At 40.0% G+C, this 18,940-nt stretch overlaps 1 protein-coding gene across 1 annotated transcript in view; it reads right to left on the reverse strand.

Annotated features, from left to right (window-relative positions):
• Window positions 1–666: 666 nt before the first annotated feature.
• LOC133014666 (exostosin-1b-like) overlaps window positions 667–18,940 on the reverse strand; it is a 41,503-nt gene continuing 23,229 nt past the window's right edge. The window contains exons 2-11 of the mRNA XM_061081934.1: window positions 16,135–16,228; window positions 13,359–13,466; window positions 12,264–12,383; window positions 10,693–10,825; window positions 10,047–10,165; window positions 8,813–8,908; window positions 7,241–7,330; window positions 5,301–5,461; window positions 5,024–5,195; window positions 667–3,610 (exon numbers count right to left, since the gene is read on the reverse strand). Of these exons, the coding sequence (XP_060937917.1) occupies window positions 3,425–3,610; window positions 5,024–5,195; window positions 5,301–5,461; window positions 7,241–7,330; window positions 8,813–8,908; window positions 10,047–10,165; window positions 10,693–10,825; window positions 12,264–12,383; window positions 13,359–13,466; window positions 16,135–16,228 (1,279 nt within the window). The 3' untranslated portion in view covers window positions 667–3,424. The remainder of the gene's footprint in view (window positions 3,611–5,023; window positions 5,196–5,300; window positions 5,462–7,240; window positions 7,331–8,812; window positions 8,909–10,046; window positions 10,166–10,692; window positions 10,826–12,263; window positions 12,384–13,358; window positions 13,467–16,134; window positions 16,229–18,940) is intronic.

Raw genomic sequence — 18,940 nt, forward strand, 5'->3', positions numbered from 1 at the left:
ACTAAATTAAGGAAAGAAGAAAATATAGCTGAGTGTATCGCTGCCCGATATCTAATGTTGTTATAGAGAATCACTAATTTCCATCAACCCATCTCGATCTGCTGTTTTTAGTTTGCTGTTTTGGTACACAGAGCTAACAGAGTGAATGGGGTCTCTGTGTAACTGTAACTAGATCATCTCTCCTGCTCAGGCACGGGTCCAGCTCTTTCACCTTTCTGCTTTGAGTTTCGTTGAAGCTATCTCTCTCGTAGCTGTTGCTCCAGCTGAGTTGGCAGCTCTCATGCACCATGGGATCATCCTGGATAGATTCTGTTATTTATGCAGCGTGTCTAAACCAATCATCCTGACCGATTTGTGTAAACACAGCAGCTCCCTGGCATAGGACGAGGTTCACACACGCACACGGAGGAAGCTCAAGATACTTAGGCCCGCTCTCCCGCTGTGGGCGCAATGCAGAAAAATAACACATGCAAAATAGGTTTGGGAAAACTGAAAATGGGTTGTTATGGCAAAACATAGAGGGGGGTAACAGGTGTAACAGGGAAAAAAGAAATGTGTTGTTTCTTTGCATTTAAGGTGTATATGAAAAGTCGAAACTGTAATTGTAAGTTCGGGAAGACATTCAAAACAATATGACCAAAGAATAATACAACCGATACCACAGAGTCAATTTATATCAAACATTTTATTTGTTGTATTTTGTTTTATAAAATTCTTTTACAAAATTGTGATTTGTTCCCCCCCCTCTATCTTTCCATGTTCCATCTCTATGAAGTTATTTCTGCAGAGGAGAATGAAAGGAAGCAGGCAGCAATTCAGCTGAGACACAACACTGCCCGATAAATACTGTGTGTGTGTGTTTGTTTGTGAGAGAATTCTACTGTGGGTGCATTACATGTATTACTACACTTGTGAGAACCAGGAAGAGGAGGCTATTGTGCCCTCGCAAGTATACTAATACAAGGCAGTGCATGTGTCAGTACGAGTCTAAAGAGACCTTGAAAGATGTTCCAAACAGAAAAGGCCGGAATGTCAGAATCAGGTCCAGTGTTAAACAGCACCAGTTAGGGAGCTGCTGCATGTCACTGGCTATTCATGAGGAAAACAGACACAAAATATGTACAACTGTAATGAAATGGGGGACCTGTTTGTTGCACAAGGCAGATCGGGAAAAACAACACGTGAGTTTATTTCTTCTGAAGGCACATCAATATGTAACCCCCTGCCCTCTGAAACACAAGGGAAGGGAAAAGAAGAAAAGATGAAAAAAATGTCTCCTTAAACATTGCACCAAGTTCATTTCTGAAATGTGATTTTCATTACGATAATATTCAGTTGTCTTGATAGCGCTGGAATACTGGGATTGTTAATTTGCTGTCTAGCTGGACATTCTCAGGAGTGAAAAACACCATTGCAGCACCATCTCTGCTGATTCCTCTGTCGCTCACACATACACTCCATCCTTCTCACTCCCTCACACACTCTCTTAAACTGAAAATACTTTATTGAACCTAATAAATACGGGAATGCATGGCAGTCCTCATATTAGATGAAAAACAAATTATACAAACAAAACCACAAATGATCCAATGGCACATATTGGGGGTCTGTGACGGATTGGGGAGCTCACCAAAATGATTGTTTCACTGCTGAAGGAGGATTCAGAGCATGTGTGGTTAGATTTCTTGATTTCACACAGAAACGCTGCTGGTTTCACACCTCAAGGAAAGAGGAACTTTAACTTGCACAATGCTTTGAAAACACAAGTGCACATTTAAGCTTCATCAAATTACATTAACATTTTCCAGATAATCCGATATGACAAATCCAAGACCGAAAAATGTGCATGAGTATTAATAAAACTAAACACATTTAATTTGTTTAATCCAATTAGCCTATTGATCCATCTGCAAAAAAACAATTTCATGTGCCACTGACCCTTGACCCTAAATGAAGATTTGCAGAGATTGAGATGTGTGAGAAGCTAACATGTAAAAAGATGTAATTAATTATTCACGTTTATGGAACATATTTCTTAACATACAGGTTTTACATTTTGGTTTTTGAAAATGGCCATGCACATAAGCACATGAAAGGCTTGGAATTCCATGTATTTATGTTAAGGAAACACCACAAATGATAACACTTACTTAATAAAGCTGATCTCCCCAAAGGTGCAGTATCTCAAATGTTTGTTAGAATTCTTCGCCATCTCCATATTTGCTTTCAACAAGTGGGTCAAATAAAGATGTTTACTCTTGGTCTGAAACCTAAAATGCCGTTTGTTGCTCCTACATGAAAACAGTGTAAGGTTGTGTCAAGTACTTGAAATTGGGTCTATGAGAGGAATAATAATAATGTCACATAAATATCCCATACTGAACAAGCCCAACACGATCCAGTCCCTGGATTTTAGAGTGGTTAGTGTTTCAAAAAATCAACTCGAAAGCTCAGCCTCCCTTAACTGAGGTTCTGCCTTTACAAACGAAAAATTGATTTCAGAATGGCACATAATGACAATTTAGTTTGTTCAATTGAATAAAAATAAACATTTATTACACTCCAGTAAATAAAAACATGACTGCTGACCTGAAGAATTTACCACAAGATCCATAATTTCAACATTTGTAAAGAAAATCACAAACCATTGAATCAAAAACAAAACAGAAAGCAGCAAGGTCAAGGTGCTTGTCCTGCACCGTGCTCTTCTCTCAGACGCATATCAACACCATTAGATAAACTCCAGGCACTATGAATATCAGATCGTTGATGGTTGATGGGTTTTTCATTCCTCCTTTTCCTCTTGCTATTGGTTTTTATTAAGACAATACAGAGAGTAGTGCTGGCCATTCATTCACTGTATAAAAAAAATAGTAAAACACAATCCAAAATAGTGTTATCCTCTTCATAGTCAGTATCATCAATAATATTCATCAAAAACGTTCAGGGACCTGTGCATAGTGTACAGAGCAGAACAGACAGTCGGGTTCAGTGGGATGGAGTTTTCAGTCGTTTGCCACCGTTGGGACACAGAAGCTGCAAAGTTGTCATTTACAACTCCATGAATTTGACCACTTCAGTTCATAGTCAAACACATTAGAAGTCCTCAGGTGTCCTTCGGCTGTTGGTAGCCATAGTGAATATACTTGGACCAGTGAGCTCAGCTGTCCACCAATACACAAAAGAGACAAGGTGGAGAGGAGAATACACGGAGGAACCTTTACAGACACAACAGAGGAGCAAAAAGGATGTGCTGTTCTCCTCTTGTGTTGGAGTTTATTTTCCTCCCCCCCCTTCTACCCAGTCCAATTTGCATCTCCATTGATCCTTCCATGAGAATCATGGAACTGCTTTGCATGTCTCCATGGGTCCGCCCCCTCGCTCTCTCTTTCTGGTGTCCGGTGAGCGGGGGGGCTCCGGAGCGTTATAGCCTCTCGATATCCCTGTACTTCTTCCGCAGTATGGACACCTGGTCTTTGAACAGGACTGGGTCCAGCCTCATTTGAGAATGGACCAGGGGCATGGTGCCAAACCAGTTGGCAAACTTGTTCATGCAGGTCTGACGCTGGGCAAAGTGGTCCGGGTCAGCCCAGCGAGACGCCCGGGAGCTCTGGGGTTGGTGAAGAAGGGTGGGGGGGGGGGTGAAGGGGAGAGGGGGGTGAGAAAACAGGAGAGGAAAGAAAAAGAGTGAAGAAGAAAGAAAGACGGATGCAAGGAGGAACATTGGGAGAGGGAATGAAAGAGATACACAAATTGAATAATGCATCACCAATTATCCTGACCTTTCAGAGCCTGTTGTAATTATTCATGAGTTTTTTTTTTTTTTATTGAAATGCCATATTGCAATAAACACATCTCAATTCAAAGTTACAAATGACTGATGTTTTTTTCCCCTAACGGCTAAAATTGTTAAAGTTTAAGTGGTATGATGTGTCTAAAGGGCATTAGCCTACACAATAAAAAGGGAAACACAGGTTTCTGTTAAATACTCAGCCTCCATGTGAAAAACTAATTATGAGATAATGTGGGCTTTGACAGTTTAAAGGCCACCTGCCTTAAAGGGATGGTTCACCCAGGAATGAAAATTCACTCATTATCTCCTCACCCCTATGCCGATGGGGGTGGGGGTGAAGTGTTTGAGAGTTTAGAGTTTCGGGGTAAACAATGTAGCAGCTGAATCTGATACAATTGAAGACATTAGTAACTTATCTTCAGACTTAATAGAACAACAGAAAGAACATAACATGCCTCCATACTGCTCGTGTGGTGTCATCCAAGTGTCTTCAAGCCCCAACCATACAATTAGACTTGAAACAAGGTCATTTCCACTGTGTTTTAAGTCTAAAAGTCCAATACTGGAAGTGGCTAAGCTAGCAGAACATCGGATGATATCAGAGGACATTTATGCTTAAAACTTTGTGTAAATGACACCGTTTCCAATTTGAATGTCGGGACTTGTGGACACTTGTATGACACCACACAAGCAGTATGGAGGCATGTTATGTTTTTATTCTATTACGTCTGAAGAGGAACCCCCCATTGACTTCATGTGTATTGGATTCAGCTCTAACAAAGTTTACCCCTGAGACTCCAGACTGTAAACCCAAATACTTCACCCACCGCTCCATCAGAAAGAGAAGCCAGCAGATCTTGTCAAAGACAAAGTAATATATATTATACAAAATATATAATAATATGCTGCTCCTTTAGGGATCAAAGTGTACAAATCGAAATAGATTTAGTTATTATTTTCCGTTCCACCTTTAGGCTTAAAACTAGAATTACTCTATTCCTGTGCCAACCACTCAAACTGCAGTTTGTATTCATGTCAGTCCAGATTCCTCTGTTATATGAAGCCAACACTTTGAAACAAATTAACCCATTAAGACCGGGTACGATATGGGTTAAAGTATGAAGATACATATATTTTCTCATGGTCTTATGAATGCATGAACTATACCATAATAACTCTAGCCACCTTTGAGGCGTAATGAATCACTTTTACAGAATAGTTTTGCCTCACCTGTCCCATCATGGTCTCCTTGTACTGTTTCTTCTGAGTGACCTTGATGGGTGGTAGCTTAGAGACGGACGACACCAGAAAATTCATCAGAATGTCCTCGCAGTTGGACATCTGGTCGACCATGGACTTCAGACTGACTGGAAGGTAAGTGGTGTACAGGTGGTGGTAGTATCTGAGGGAGAAAGTGAGAGGGAATTGTTTTAGTGTCGACATGAATCAGAGACAGGATGACAGCAGCTACAATTGAATAAAGTACACCACAGAAGTAGATCAGTACTTGTGATAGATGGCGGCCCCAGTCAACACCATGGAGTAGTCATTGGTCCATTTGGAGGTGTAGCCCCACCGCTCCTTGTTGCTGTCCCAGAAGTGGCTGCGGGCTGGGTAACCTACGATGCGGTCAGGGAAACTCTGCCACACTGTGAAGGCAAAGTCCACCTGGACCAGCATCAGAGAGAAACCAGCAAATAGAGAGAGAGACACAGAGGGAGGGAAAACATTAGGGCCGATAAACTAAGAACAGATATTTCCAGGAAACTGTTTCTACAAGACATTTAACAATGAATAAGGGCTTTTTCTACAGCAGATATTAAGAAATGTTATATTAGGAAAGGGAACAGATTTTGTTGATAACATTAACAATGGCTCTGTTCAGGCCAAGTGATCCAGAAAAGACATGCGCTCCTGTTCCTGCTCCGCGAGCGTGCAGCAGTGAGTCAGCATGCAACATTCCAGGACTATGAAAGACAAGCAGCTAAATGGAATTTAGTCGTCATTCATTTTATTATTTACACCTGTGCCAACTTGGACCTGAAACAAAAAAACAGCTGTAGCCTATGTAGGGCTGCAAAGGGGCGGAAAGTTTCCGGTAAATTTCCGGAACCTCCCGGAAACTTTCCATGAGAAGTTAAGCTCGGGAATTTTGAAAAAAACTAAAAATACGCAAATTAAACGCTGAGCAATAAAAACATCATTCAAAACTCTATTATTAAGATGTATGGAATGCAGCACACTTGCACGTTGAATTTCAACCCTCCACTGTGCATTCTTCCATCACATACACAGATAATTCCCAGCATCCTGCACACTACAGCAGAGCTATTGAGGCCTGCTGTAGTGTGCAGGACTAGTCAGGTAAGTTTCAATGATATTACTGGGGAAAATATATATGCATGCTGATTGAGGATTGTTCATCTGTTCATCTAGACTATTTCCATTGATTTATCCATCAATTGTAAAATACTTTTACAGACGATTCCAATTGTTTGTCTAACTATTTATATCTCTGGCATTGCATTAGTGTTTTTCTTATTCTACAGAACAATGCCACGTGCACTATCTCATGTGTGGAGACATTTCACCCCAGCTAATGTAGAAGGAAAGGCTGTGTACATTTGCAAATACTGTGCAAAGACCTAAGTTAAGAATGACACAAAGATGCAGAAGCATTAAGTCAAGTGCCCAAAGTTTCCTCAGGGCTCAAATCAGCCTATGACAAAACAAAATGTTTATATTTATGTCTGTATATATGACAAGGTAAATACAGTTAGTTTAAATTACCCACAACATTTCCAGTTTATTCCCCTTAATTCCCGTTAATTCTCGTATATTTCCGTATATTCCCGTTAATTCCCATGGCAAGTTTCCAACTTTGAATATTCCCGGAATTTTGCAACCCTAAGCCTATGAACGCAAACTGTCATATGACTTTTTCTAACTTATTTGTTTAAGAGTGTCACGACCGTCCGTGTCAGCTACGGCAACATAGGTTTACTGTGTGTGTCTGTGTGTGTCTGTGCGGGTGTACATATGCTTGTTGTGTGCACACACAGACACGTGATATGTTTCTCTACTTGCACCACCATGACTCTGTTTATTTTTCCCTCCTCTTCCTGCTCTGCTCTCATTTTGGAAAATGTACACCGTCGCTCTCTCACAGCAGCAGGTACAGTATGTTACAGTTGTGTAATGTTTAAAAAGCAGTAAATAGTGAGGTTGTCAGTTTCATTATCTATAACTAATGTAATGAATACAAAAATGACAATTATTGTTAATCTGCACAAGAAATATAAAAAATGAATACTTATCTACTTACAGTAATCAATTTGACCCAGACAGAGGTGATTGTTTTACGCTGTATTAGCAAGACCTTGTGCAACATGTCCTCTAGATTACACATTGCTGTAAATGTTTGCTGTAATTATCTGGCAGTCTGACCTCTGTGGTGGAGAGCACCGTGTCCTCATCCAGGCTGAGCACAGCGTCGGTGGGGATGGTGTCGTAGGGCAGAAAACGACTGCTGATCACCTGGTGAGAAACAGAGACACTGGGTTCAGAATCGGGAGTGAACAGTTTCACCATGCAACCATTAGTGTGTAAACAGAACCAATATAGACACAAGCCAGGTGCATCTGTCTGACATGCAGCGCTTCCAGTTTCTTCATGTCTGTTTGTGCCCAAGAGTCATTTCCTCTTGCGGCGTTGACAGCAGATTCAGCCAAATGTACAAGCTGACATTACACAAACCGACAGCCAACTGCAGCACTTCATTGATGATCTAAAACCACAGATAGGAATCTACAAGCAGCAGAGTGTGTTAAGCTCCCTGATGAGCCCTGCAGCCTGTGCTTTTTGGCATGAATCTCTGCAAAAATAACTGGGTAAAAAAAGTGCAAAGAAGGTGGTTTCCAATTTTTTGAAATATATGCACACAAATCTGAATGCTAGTTTCAATTAAAATACACACATGCTGTGTGTGGGCTTCCATCCGTGACTGAAGCAATCTTGGAAGCTAATTTGGCATTCAACCTACAAGACCTGTGTTAATAACATTAACACTAACAACAGTGTAACAAGTAACATTAACTCATGATGAAAATGCATGTGACCATGTCAGTGTTGTAATACCTGCAAAGCCCCTGTAATATATACTGCACGACAGTTATATATATTTTTTTCATGTACTGTATCCTAACTCAATACAGTCAGAGAGTAAATATACAATATTTTGAGGCCTCTGGCATAGACAGCGGGTATTCGGCTATAGTTCTCCGCACAGCGATACTTTTTGTACGCTTTTTAGTTTCAGACGACATTATGGCTAATCTCTATTAACAACTAAGTGCATATAAATGCAGACAAATAAAATAAACTACAGCCAATGCCTTTTGGTCTGGCCTGTTTTGCTCTCCACATGGACCTTTTTCCTTGACTGCTCAAATGTGATAGGTCAAACTAGAAACCAGAGGGCTTCAAGCCCGAACCATTGTCCCTCACCTAGAGATTCTGCATGTTCACATGTACAATATGTGAATAGAGAATATAAATGGACTGTAGCTTTGGCTAATGGACATACTTTCATCATCAATGTAACAATTTCTTAACATTAAGCCTGGGAGTTTATGGGTTTAAATTAATAACCAATTAAATCGATCAAATTAAGTGTTTCTGCAAGTAGCACCAGAAATATCCAAAGTCAAAACATGAAATCTCAACTCCAAGATAAATGGACCCGCAGATGGGACATGGAAGAATTTGATTCATGTGGTTTTGGCACTGATCTTGGGATTTAAGTCCAAGTCTCAGAATCCGCTGGTGCCAAATTGGAGAGAAAAGAAAAACACTGGTTGTTCAAGCCACTTTGAGCCAGGCCAGATACAGCAGGACACACTTGAGAATGTTTGATTGTCTGCCATTTCACATTTTACAACTCAAGCTCAATCGCAGGCTTCCAAAACTGAACGTTCAACATTGCCCACGGAGAGAGAAACAGCAGGAGAAGGCGTTTACCTTGGTTTCCCCTTCTATGACAATGACAGGGACTGAGGTGGCAGGCCAGCGGTACTTGGCCGGAAGAGGTTTATCACAATTCCACAGAACTATCACCTGCACAAAAGGAAAACACACCAAGCTCAGACATCATTCGGAATACAACACCCAAAGCAACAATATGTTAAAATACAAGTTAAATGTTGGACAATCCTGTCTCGCATGTACAGATTAAAAATACACATATTTTACAATTTAAAGTCTATTTTATATCTATCCCTTCTTTGTGTGAAAGGCAACGACTTCCTGATGTTTCTTTTCAGATCTATTTTAAGAACTGTCACACCACCTACAATTACCTGACAGCGAAACACTGTATAACTATAAATGTTATAAAACTGTCCCAAGTACAGGAAAACCCAATTTATAAAATACCCAAATAATAAGTAAAATAGAATTCAATCGAAAAATGACAGGGATAACTGTTCAGATTAAAGTCAATGCTCCATAAATTAAGGGGTCATTATTAAAAGACCAACTATGATAAAACCCCTCTCCCCACTAATGTAACCACTCTCCCCACTAATAAAGCATCTTAGGTTGTTGGGATAATATCGAATGAAAATATCTACAGGGAGTATTTATGATAGCCGAGACATCTCACACAAACACATAAATAGACAAACACCAATGCAAAAGCCACAACACATCTGTTGAAGCCACACAACCGAAACACAACCAGCGGAAGGGACTCAGGGATTTTATTTCCAAGCCCACAGACAGAGTGATCACTCTATGTAAAGGTGGTTAAACAGTCAAAAACACAACAGGATAATTGAGTGATTGAAACTGATATGTGCAAATAACAACTTGCCATAAATCAGCATTAATATGTCTCCATTCACTGCAACAAGTGATGTTATTTGCATCCTATCGACTTATGTTAGCCAAATGACCTAGCATTAACGCTAACATCATCGCACAGCTAGTCTTATAATCTCCCACCTTGAGATGCCAAAATACACAACTATTAATTTATATATTTATGTCATCATCTGTTTTGTCTCACTTGCTTTGTGGTTGTGTTTCTGTTGTATGGCTTTTCTAGTTGTGTTGTTACTTTTGCATTCATGTTTGGCGTTTATGCGTTTGTGACTTCTGGGACATCTCATCCACCGTATAAATTGAACGTAACATTTGCAAACATCAGGTGTGAGTTGGGTAATGTAGAGTTATGTGTTGCCTTTTTAATTACCTGAGCACAGTTCTGGGATTTGGCCACGGACACAAGCAGCTTCATGACTGGCTGAGACTGGGAGACCAGTGGGGTCACCACATGGATGATCGCTGTAAACTTGGGGTGCGGCTTGATACCTGGAAAAGGTTGGAACATCGAGGGAAACATTAAATTGACCTTCTGAATCCAGTTCACCAACATACTACATCACTTGTATACGAGACTTTAATAATGACAATGATAGAAAATCAGCCGTAGTTCTATGTTATATAAACAGGTGACATCTCTTTGACAGCTTTAAACATTTCTTTATTGGTGCTTGTTTACTTCAAGCTGCGTTTACCTGATAGGTTTAATCAGGCTTGTAAAAGGTGCCAGTTAACTGAATCCTAAAAGTCAACAACAAGCCCCATATCTTTCCAATTAACAACGCACAAATACATCATGAGCTTCCCCAAGACAAATCCTGAATTAATAAAGATATATTGCACAACTTGTGGCAATGTCACTGATTCACATGTTAGTTTACAAATATGCAACAGCTGCTACACACCAGCTGTTCCTGTGCAGTGTCTTACTGAAAATGAGTCCATCAAAACTTAGGGTGAGCATTAATGTAGTTCTTTGCATACTGTGCAACAATATGCATGAAGATTTAACTGACCCAGCTTGGCGTAATAGAAAGGGAAGTCTCCCAGGTGTGTAGAGTACTGCGGGAGGGTGAAGAGGCCTCCAGGCAGGCTGTTCCACATCAGGTTGCTCCTGGAGGTCTGCTGCAGGACCCGGTCCTGGATGATCTGGAGAAAAATGGAAGCAACTGAGATTTAAACTAATGTTTTCTGGGACTGCACGATTGGGGACTGTCAGTAAGATGAGTCAGAAAACAGCTTTGTTGCAGGATGTTGGAAGATCTTTTACCCTTCACTTAAAACTAAACAATTAGGCCAGTGTTATATGTTATTTGTAAACTGAGTGCGGACAAGTATCCCCTGGCACTTCTCAAATTAACATCAGAAATAATGAGTCCCTTTAGATAAAAAATGATCCGACTGACGTTTCCATTACAGTGTCACATGATCTCATAAAAAACACATTCCTCTCCTATATTCAGTTCTCTATTAAATGTTTTCTTGGCACACATATTTATATCACTGACCAATCAGTACTTCTTACACTAACAAACTAACTTTGCCAAACTTAAAATCGACATATTTACACATTCTTCAGCAGGGCCGAAACACTGGTATAATGAACGTGCTGATGAATCGATGCTTGAGCTGCACCAGAGCATTGAAACATTCAGGATCCCTTGCTAATGGTATCTAACTAGTGGAGAATATTTGAAGCCAAAACCCTGATGTGCTGTACTAAGGTATGTCTCGGAACAAACAGGGTTAAGACACGAAAGAGTGTAAACAGATCGAAGATCAGCTTCTTGGGGCTGTAACTTTACCCTGCTGACAGAGAAATCCCAGCTCTGCCCTCTAGCAGCCTGACCTGCTACCTCCTGGGACGAGCCTCTCGTAACACTATCCGTGGACAACAACTTGCTAACTGTAAACTGCAGTCAGCCATAAGGCTTACGGTAAATCTAACACAGCTATAAATCAGAAGTAATTTCCCAGTTTATTGCATCAATTAATACAATACAAGCTAAAGCTGATACATTTATTTTGCTTACAAGCCTGTCTGGTAGATTACTTGCCATGGTTTACACATCCATTACTGTTGAAATTAGGAGAAGATAATGATGAGGCAATTTGCAGACACTCCATGGTGTGAGCATGATTTGCATGATAGTTGCAGCTAGCCGACCTAACACACCCTCTGCCAGACTCTCTGTCTTGCTCCCCTTTCACCCCCCCCCCCCCCCCCCCGCTCTAATCTGTGCTTGTTTGTAATACCAGCTCAAGAGCAGTTTGATAGACTGGAATACAGATAAATGGACTCTGACAGGAACAAATTACTGACATGATTGATGGCCAAGCCAGCCTCAAAGAACATGACAGCAGTGTTTAACAATACACATCATCCCTCTTGGTTTTCTGTCATGTCTGGAGCAGTTCCATTGTGGGTATGAAGTCTGCAACAACACCTACAGTCTGTAAATGTAAGATGCCAGTAAATGTCAATATCTGGGATAAGTGACATAAAAAAAAAAAGTAAAAAAGTAAATCTTTATATTTTAAAGCATGTTATGCCTTCCTTCGAAAGCATTGTAAATTATGTGTGTACCTCCAGCGTTGTCAGCACTATCTTCTCCAAAGAGTTGAAGTAAGCCTCCCATAGGAACTGGGTCTGCTGTCTCAGGGACAGGATCTTATCCTGGTGGATGGAGCGCACTGTAGAGGGGATCTGGGACAGAGGTGAGCACATGTTAATATACCAGAAGACAAACAGAAAACAGTGTGCTAAAGTAGATATTGTCATTTAATCCGCACAGAATTTTGTCAGGCGAACAACTGCAAGATTTGCCTCAATAAATGCAAATAGTAACTCTCAGTTGTCAAATGGGAAGTTGCACATAAAAACATGTCATTAAATACAAGAGTGACACATCTATAATTACATTGTACAAGCTGAACACCTGCACACTACTGCTGTGTGAACCATTTATAAGACCAGATAAAAAAACAATGACTATGTTTACATGGCCACTAATATTCCCACTATTGACCTGACATTCTTTCAGTTAGGGTGTTTACGTGAGTCGCTAATAGAGTATTCCATTCATATTCCCGGTACAGAGCACAGTCTGATTATGACTCACATCATCATTACGTCCACTATGTCTTACATCAGATGTTCCCAAGACCTTTTTGGAAATATCACCGTTGCGATGTTTATCCCAACACTTCATAATATCCATTTCCCATAAAGGTGACATATTATGAAAATTCCACTTTTGTAGTGCTTCTACACGTTAATTTGGGTATCTGGCATGTCTACCGTCCCAAAAACTCTGGAAAAAAACAACTCCCGCGATTTGTTATGGTTTCTCTATGTCAGAAACGTCATGCTTGAGTGACTGCGAATGAGCTTTTGTATGCTTCCCTCGTCACAGGCGACATTGGAGTCTCTCACATGGCCTTGGATGTCTATATAATGCAACTACGATGGGAGTACTCCACATTTCTTTCTTTAATTATTGCTTATTCCAAGTTTGACCTGATTCAGGTACAGGTAATACATATTTACATGGCAGTGATTTCGGACTATTGGTGTCCATGTAAACAAAGCACTAGCAATGTAATAGTGGTTTACAGATAGACTTTTATTCTTGCAGCAGTGTTAGTAACTTCAGTTGTGTATGAAAGAAGCCGTGTCTACCTGTAATAGCAGCCTTTCATCCCCCATCACAGCTGCAGTATTCCAGTCGATGATCTCGGAGAAGGGAAGTTCCCAGCCGTTACTTAGCATCACAGGCACACATGCTGCCTGTAAGAGTAACACACAACACCACACACAATATAAACCCTTGGTTAATAAGATGAATTGTTGAAGGCAAGTTGTTTTTGTGGAGCCTGTAATTATAATGACATCCACAGTATGGAAATAATGCAAACCTACAGCGACAAGACGCAATGTATGAATAAGTAAAAGGTATTAAATCTGTGGTGTGGAAACGATGAAGAAGAGCCTTGTCAGTGTCATATCTCCTGTTACATTAAAATATTCAAATTCAAAAGGTATTACCCCTTTCTGTGGTATAATCTCCATTTAATATTATGATAAAATGAGCAAGTGAGAAAACTGAAAAATAAAAGGCTTATGCTCGGCCAACCCTGCCATCACTGTACAAGGTCGATTTCTCAAGCAATCAAATCAGCCAATTTAACCAAGAGGGGCGACATCTTCCCACACATTTCCATTAACTACAGAATCATCACAGCACCACGATGACTACTCTCAAAGCGACGAGGGACTGTGCTTTCATAAAATGACCATTATGTTCAGTGGCAAAGGAGATAAATGTACTTGTAAATTAAATCTTTTTTTCTGAGAGATTAATGAAATTGTATTGAAGTGTGCGTCGACATTTGTGTTTGTGTGTGTGTCCTTGTCTATCCAGTTATCCATTTTTGTTTTGGCCTGTAACATTAGGTGTGTGTTTGTGTGTGTGTGTAAGAGTTGGATAGTACATACAGCTTCCTGCCAGAAGTGAGGAGCCTTATAATCTGCAAAGCGATTACTATTCACTGATTGGTCTTATGCAAAAGCACGTCCAGGCGCTGCTGCAGCACACGTATAATCTCCTTGGTGTCATTAGTAAAAGCTACAATCTGCTGGACCTATCACCACACAACATAAAACACAACCACATTGGAAGAGCGCAACAACAGATGTTGACAATGAAACAAGTATTGGGTGTTTAGTGGAGCCAGTGGCCGCTTCAAATTCAATGCTTGTCTATTTGGGGTGTTACGGTAGAGGTGCCTGGAGTTCCCAAAAAGGATTAAATTTAAAATGTTTGTGTTCTATCTTTTTAGGGGCTCCTTTCGTGGTTATGTTGTGACGTCTTGGCGACTGTACATACGCACCGGATACTGAGAAACTCGCTGTTGGACAATGTTCCCAAGATGTAAAAAAAACAACAACCACACAAATGTTGATGGCTTTTTACAAGCCAACACCTTCAATGCGGGTCACAACGCCAGAAAATGTGCAACGTCATCACCTAGACATTCACCCAGGTGTCATGTTTCCATCACTGCATATCGGAGACAGTTAAAAAAAACGCTCTACTGCAGAGTAATTTGACCCAGGAGTGAATGCTGATTGTATCCATAGCAGAAAAAAGCCCCAGCATCTGGCTGTTTGGGTGTTAGTGGTTTTTTTTGACCAGTGGATAAGGGGCTTTATTTAACTCCTCCTCCAAAACCTAGCTCCCACTTAAATCCTGTGACCGTCTCTGACCTGGCCTGTTGGAATACTTCACTGAGCCAGTGTAACTAATACAGCTCAGTAGCCTTCAACTTCCCCAAATTCCCCAATTTGTGCCTGGCCTCTTCAACTTTTGTGCTCCCCAGTGTAAGGCTGTGTTTGTATAGAGGCACCATTACCTCCAGGCTGTGGTCCAGCCCTCCACCCCAGCCAACCTCTGCATGCTACTACCATGAGAAGCTGCACCTCCTCCAGTGTCGACCTGGTAATCTGTTTCACTGTCTCACCATGTGTCGCTTCTTTCTCCTCTGTGGTGTATATGTCTTCCCATTCCACCAAATATAGAATCACTTCTCATTTTATATTATAACTCAAAAGTGATCACTCTTCTTCTTTTTAAATATCTTGCTTCCCTACAAATTCTCACACGGTACATCAACACCATAACTTGGGTTTCTTTGATTATTTGTGGATGTAAATAAAACGTAATTTTATTCCCAGGAAATAGCTTTCCATGGTTGCACTGTACAGTGTGCTGTATGTCACTGGTGGAGAAAAAATAGCTTAATATCTGAAATTCAAATCATAACACCATATGCATATAATTATATGCATATTTTACATACTGCTACCCTAAGTGTGTGGTAGTAAAAGGCATTTAAAATGCCTCAGGGAAAACTGGTTATTAAAATAAATGTAGTTATTCTTTAAATATAACTGTGGTCTTGGCTTAGATCACTAAAACGAGAAGGCTGACGTGCTGAGTACCACTGGGAATTAGGGACACTTGATGAAGACTAGATGATGAAATGAAGAAAGAGTCAATGGAATGTTGTATGTGCAGCCAAGCATTTACTATAAACTGAAGTTATAATTCAAATCAGTATGATTGAGGAGCGGAAAGGAGAGGAAGAAGTGGGTGAAGAAGAAAGGATGGCAAAGGCAGCATGAAGACACAGAGTCAGAAGCAGCTGAAGTAACACGAGCTGCACAACCACAGAATGACTGGCAGTGGGTGAAGGAGTGAGTGGGAGGAAAGTCTGCACGTCACTTTTTCCACACAAAACCACTGATTAACAGCTTCACTCTTTTGTTTCTTCTGGAGGAATCAAACACTACATGCATCCTCTGAAATACCATAGTACACCTACTCTACGTGATTCACATTTAATCACCACTCCGTCTGGCAATAATGAGCAACATCTGTATTTGTGTCACTGACCTGCAAAGCCTCTAAGAAGCGAAAGGAACCCAGCCGCCGTCCTCGAGGTACCAGGCAGAACGTGGAGTTGTACAGCATCTCTCTGTAGTCGTACCTGCAGGAAGATGGCAAAGAGGAGGAAACATCAGGAACCAATTCATTCATCAAATTAAACAACACAATCTGAACGCAGATGCAGGACAGTGAGAGAAATCACAGAAAAACTGAGCGCATACCAGCAAAATGACACACGTTCCTTCTACTGGTTTTTTTCTTTACAAAGTTTACTTCTACCATCTCATAATAAAATGTTGACTCTTGGAATGCAGCTCATATCAGACCCACTCTATCTGAAAATGTCTCCAAATAAAACACCTCTTTCAAACAATGTAATATTTCAAAAGCACAAATACTTTCAGGAACAAAATCCCATACTTTCATTTGAACTCATTTTTAAACCCCTCGCCCTCTAACCTGCACATCTCAACATCTCTCGCTTCTTCCCTGCTCCCTCCATCCAATCTAAGCCTCTGTCAGCACTTGCTTGGATTAAGGAGCTGCTTCGAATTCCTTAGTGTCAATATTTTATGTGCAAAGGAGCGAGTGTGAGTCAGAGAGTGTCCGTTTGTGTGTTGCCTGCTCATACATTAGAATGGGTTTTATGAGACAGGACTGTGTGTTTGTGGGTGTGTGTGTGCATGCATATTTAATTTCTCAGTGTATCCTGAGTAAACAAGCAATCCTGTACACTTAGCTTCCAAATTTGTGTGTTTAAGACAAGGTGTTGTCACATTTGCATGAGAATGCAAATATGGATGTAAAGGAGAGTGATTATTTGTGTACTCAAGGTGATGTGTGTGCCTGTAGCTATTTGCCTTCCCTCTCCTTGATTGTACGTGTTGTTGTGTACAGTTTCATGGTGCCTCAGGCTGCACGGTCTCTCTCTCAGTGCCAGTGTTACAGTAAATCGCTCCATGACTGAAGACTTGATGCATCAACAGATCCACCCACACCTCTGTGGGTCACTGCACAGCCAAGACACAAGTCAAATGTATGTCATGTACATGCAGCAATAGGAGTGCAGCAGAACAGGAATGCTCTCTCTCACCTCAGAGCTATTTTTTTACGTTATGTAACAAATATCTAAAAATGGAGTCTGAGCAAAAATAGTGTATTTTTTTATATTGATGTAATTCTTAAGTCTACAGGAGATTCAGCTGAACCTCATTTGCAAGAATACTGCAGACACAACTAAATTAGCCAATTAAATTCACATTTAAAGAGCAATTTACATAAAACTACTAATTTTTCTTATACACAATAGACAAACTTGACACAGTTGAATTGTTACATCCAACAGCTGCTAAAAACCAAACATGAACTACAGAGCTGCCCTCTTTAGAGCCTGACTGAAAAGGATTTTTGGAAGCAGTTGCTGGTTTTTGTGAGTGAAAAATCAATGAAAAAGTTACTCAAATGTCGTTATCAAACCCTTGAGACAAAGTAATGTAATTGAGGTTTGATCTTTAACAATGAAAAAATAATCTTTATAATAAAGAACTAAATAAAAATAAAACACAAACAACCAAATATTAATAGACCTACATATAGAAGAGAATGAGATGCACATCTCCTCATTATTATATTATTATTATATATTAGACAGTTAAATAAAATGAACATTTTGGTAAATATGAATGCCAATACAGATTTGTTTGTAAAGGCTCATTTCAGCTGATAAAGTGGTCAAGCTCTAATATTTCCTACATATTGCCTATTAAATGTGCTATATTGAAGTCTGCTCGGTAAAATTTGATAATGTAAACTTGCCAGACGTCAAGCTAACGATTTCTGAATTAATATGCAAGCATCAACACCTCTCTTTACTCAACGCAGAAACCAAGGCATTAAGACCTCAAAGGCTTTTAACGTCATAGGCATTTCAATTATAGCAGGAATTCATGATCAGATTGAGTGGAGCATTGATGAAACTTCAAAACACAATTTTTTTCCATCGAAATATCACTGTGTGATTAAGAAAATAACCAGGCAACACATAATCATTAATGAAAGCATAGAAATTGAGTTTCACTACACTTGTGATTTGTCGAGGCTCATCTGTATTTATGTGGTTGAAGTTATAAGCAATGCATGTACAGTACAACCAAATACAAGTAGAAGGGTTTCCCCCAGAAAACTTGCTAAGCCTGGTGGTAGGGCTGCTAGAAGGCACCCGCGGGGGGGGGGGGTGTTGAGTCGGATTTTGAGCTGGACACCATTGTTTCTTATACTCTAAACATGTTGCACTTTGTTTAATATGCACACCTAACTTTTTTATTTTGATAAGGGGTTAAATAGATACTTTGATATCTTTTTGAGTTGCACTGCTGACTTAACTTATAAGCCCTCTTTTTTATTTATTTTTATCACGTTGGAGTTGCTAGTTTAAACCTACAGTTTTGCACTTTAATATTTGAGCCTTTGTTTACATTTTGTTTTGTGCTGCATTATATGGTGACATACAGTTTGTTGTTATCAAAATAAAATTAACTGAATTGAAATGGTCAATTTGATTTTTTTGGAGGAAAATTAATCATTTAGATTAATCAACTAATCGATAAAATAGTCGTCAGATTAATCGATAGAAAAATAGTCGTTAGTGGCAGCCCTACTTAATATTAAAAAAAATTCAAGTTTGCTGTGAACATAGCAGTCAGGCCTCTTATTTCCGAAACAATGAACCGTAACAGTTTGGTTACCAATAAAAGATAAGCGTACTACTTCTTTGCTTTCAGCCAGCTACTCAAACAGACAAGCAACAAAATAA

Source organism: Limanda limanda, chromosome 11 (assembly GCF_963576545.1).
Source record: "Limanda limanda chromosome 11, fLimLim1.1, whole genome shotgun sequence".
NCBI classification, from domain to species: domain Eukaryota; kingdom Metazoa; phylum Chordata; class Actinopteri; order Pleuronectiformes; family Pleuronectidae; genus Limanda; species Limanda limanda.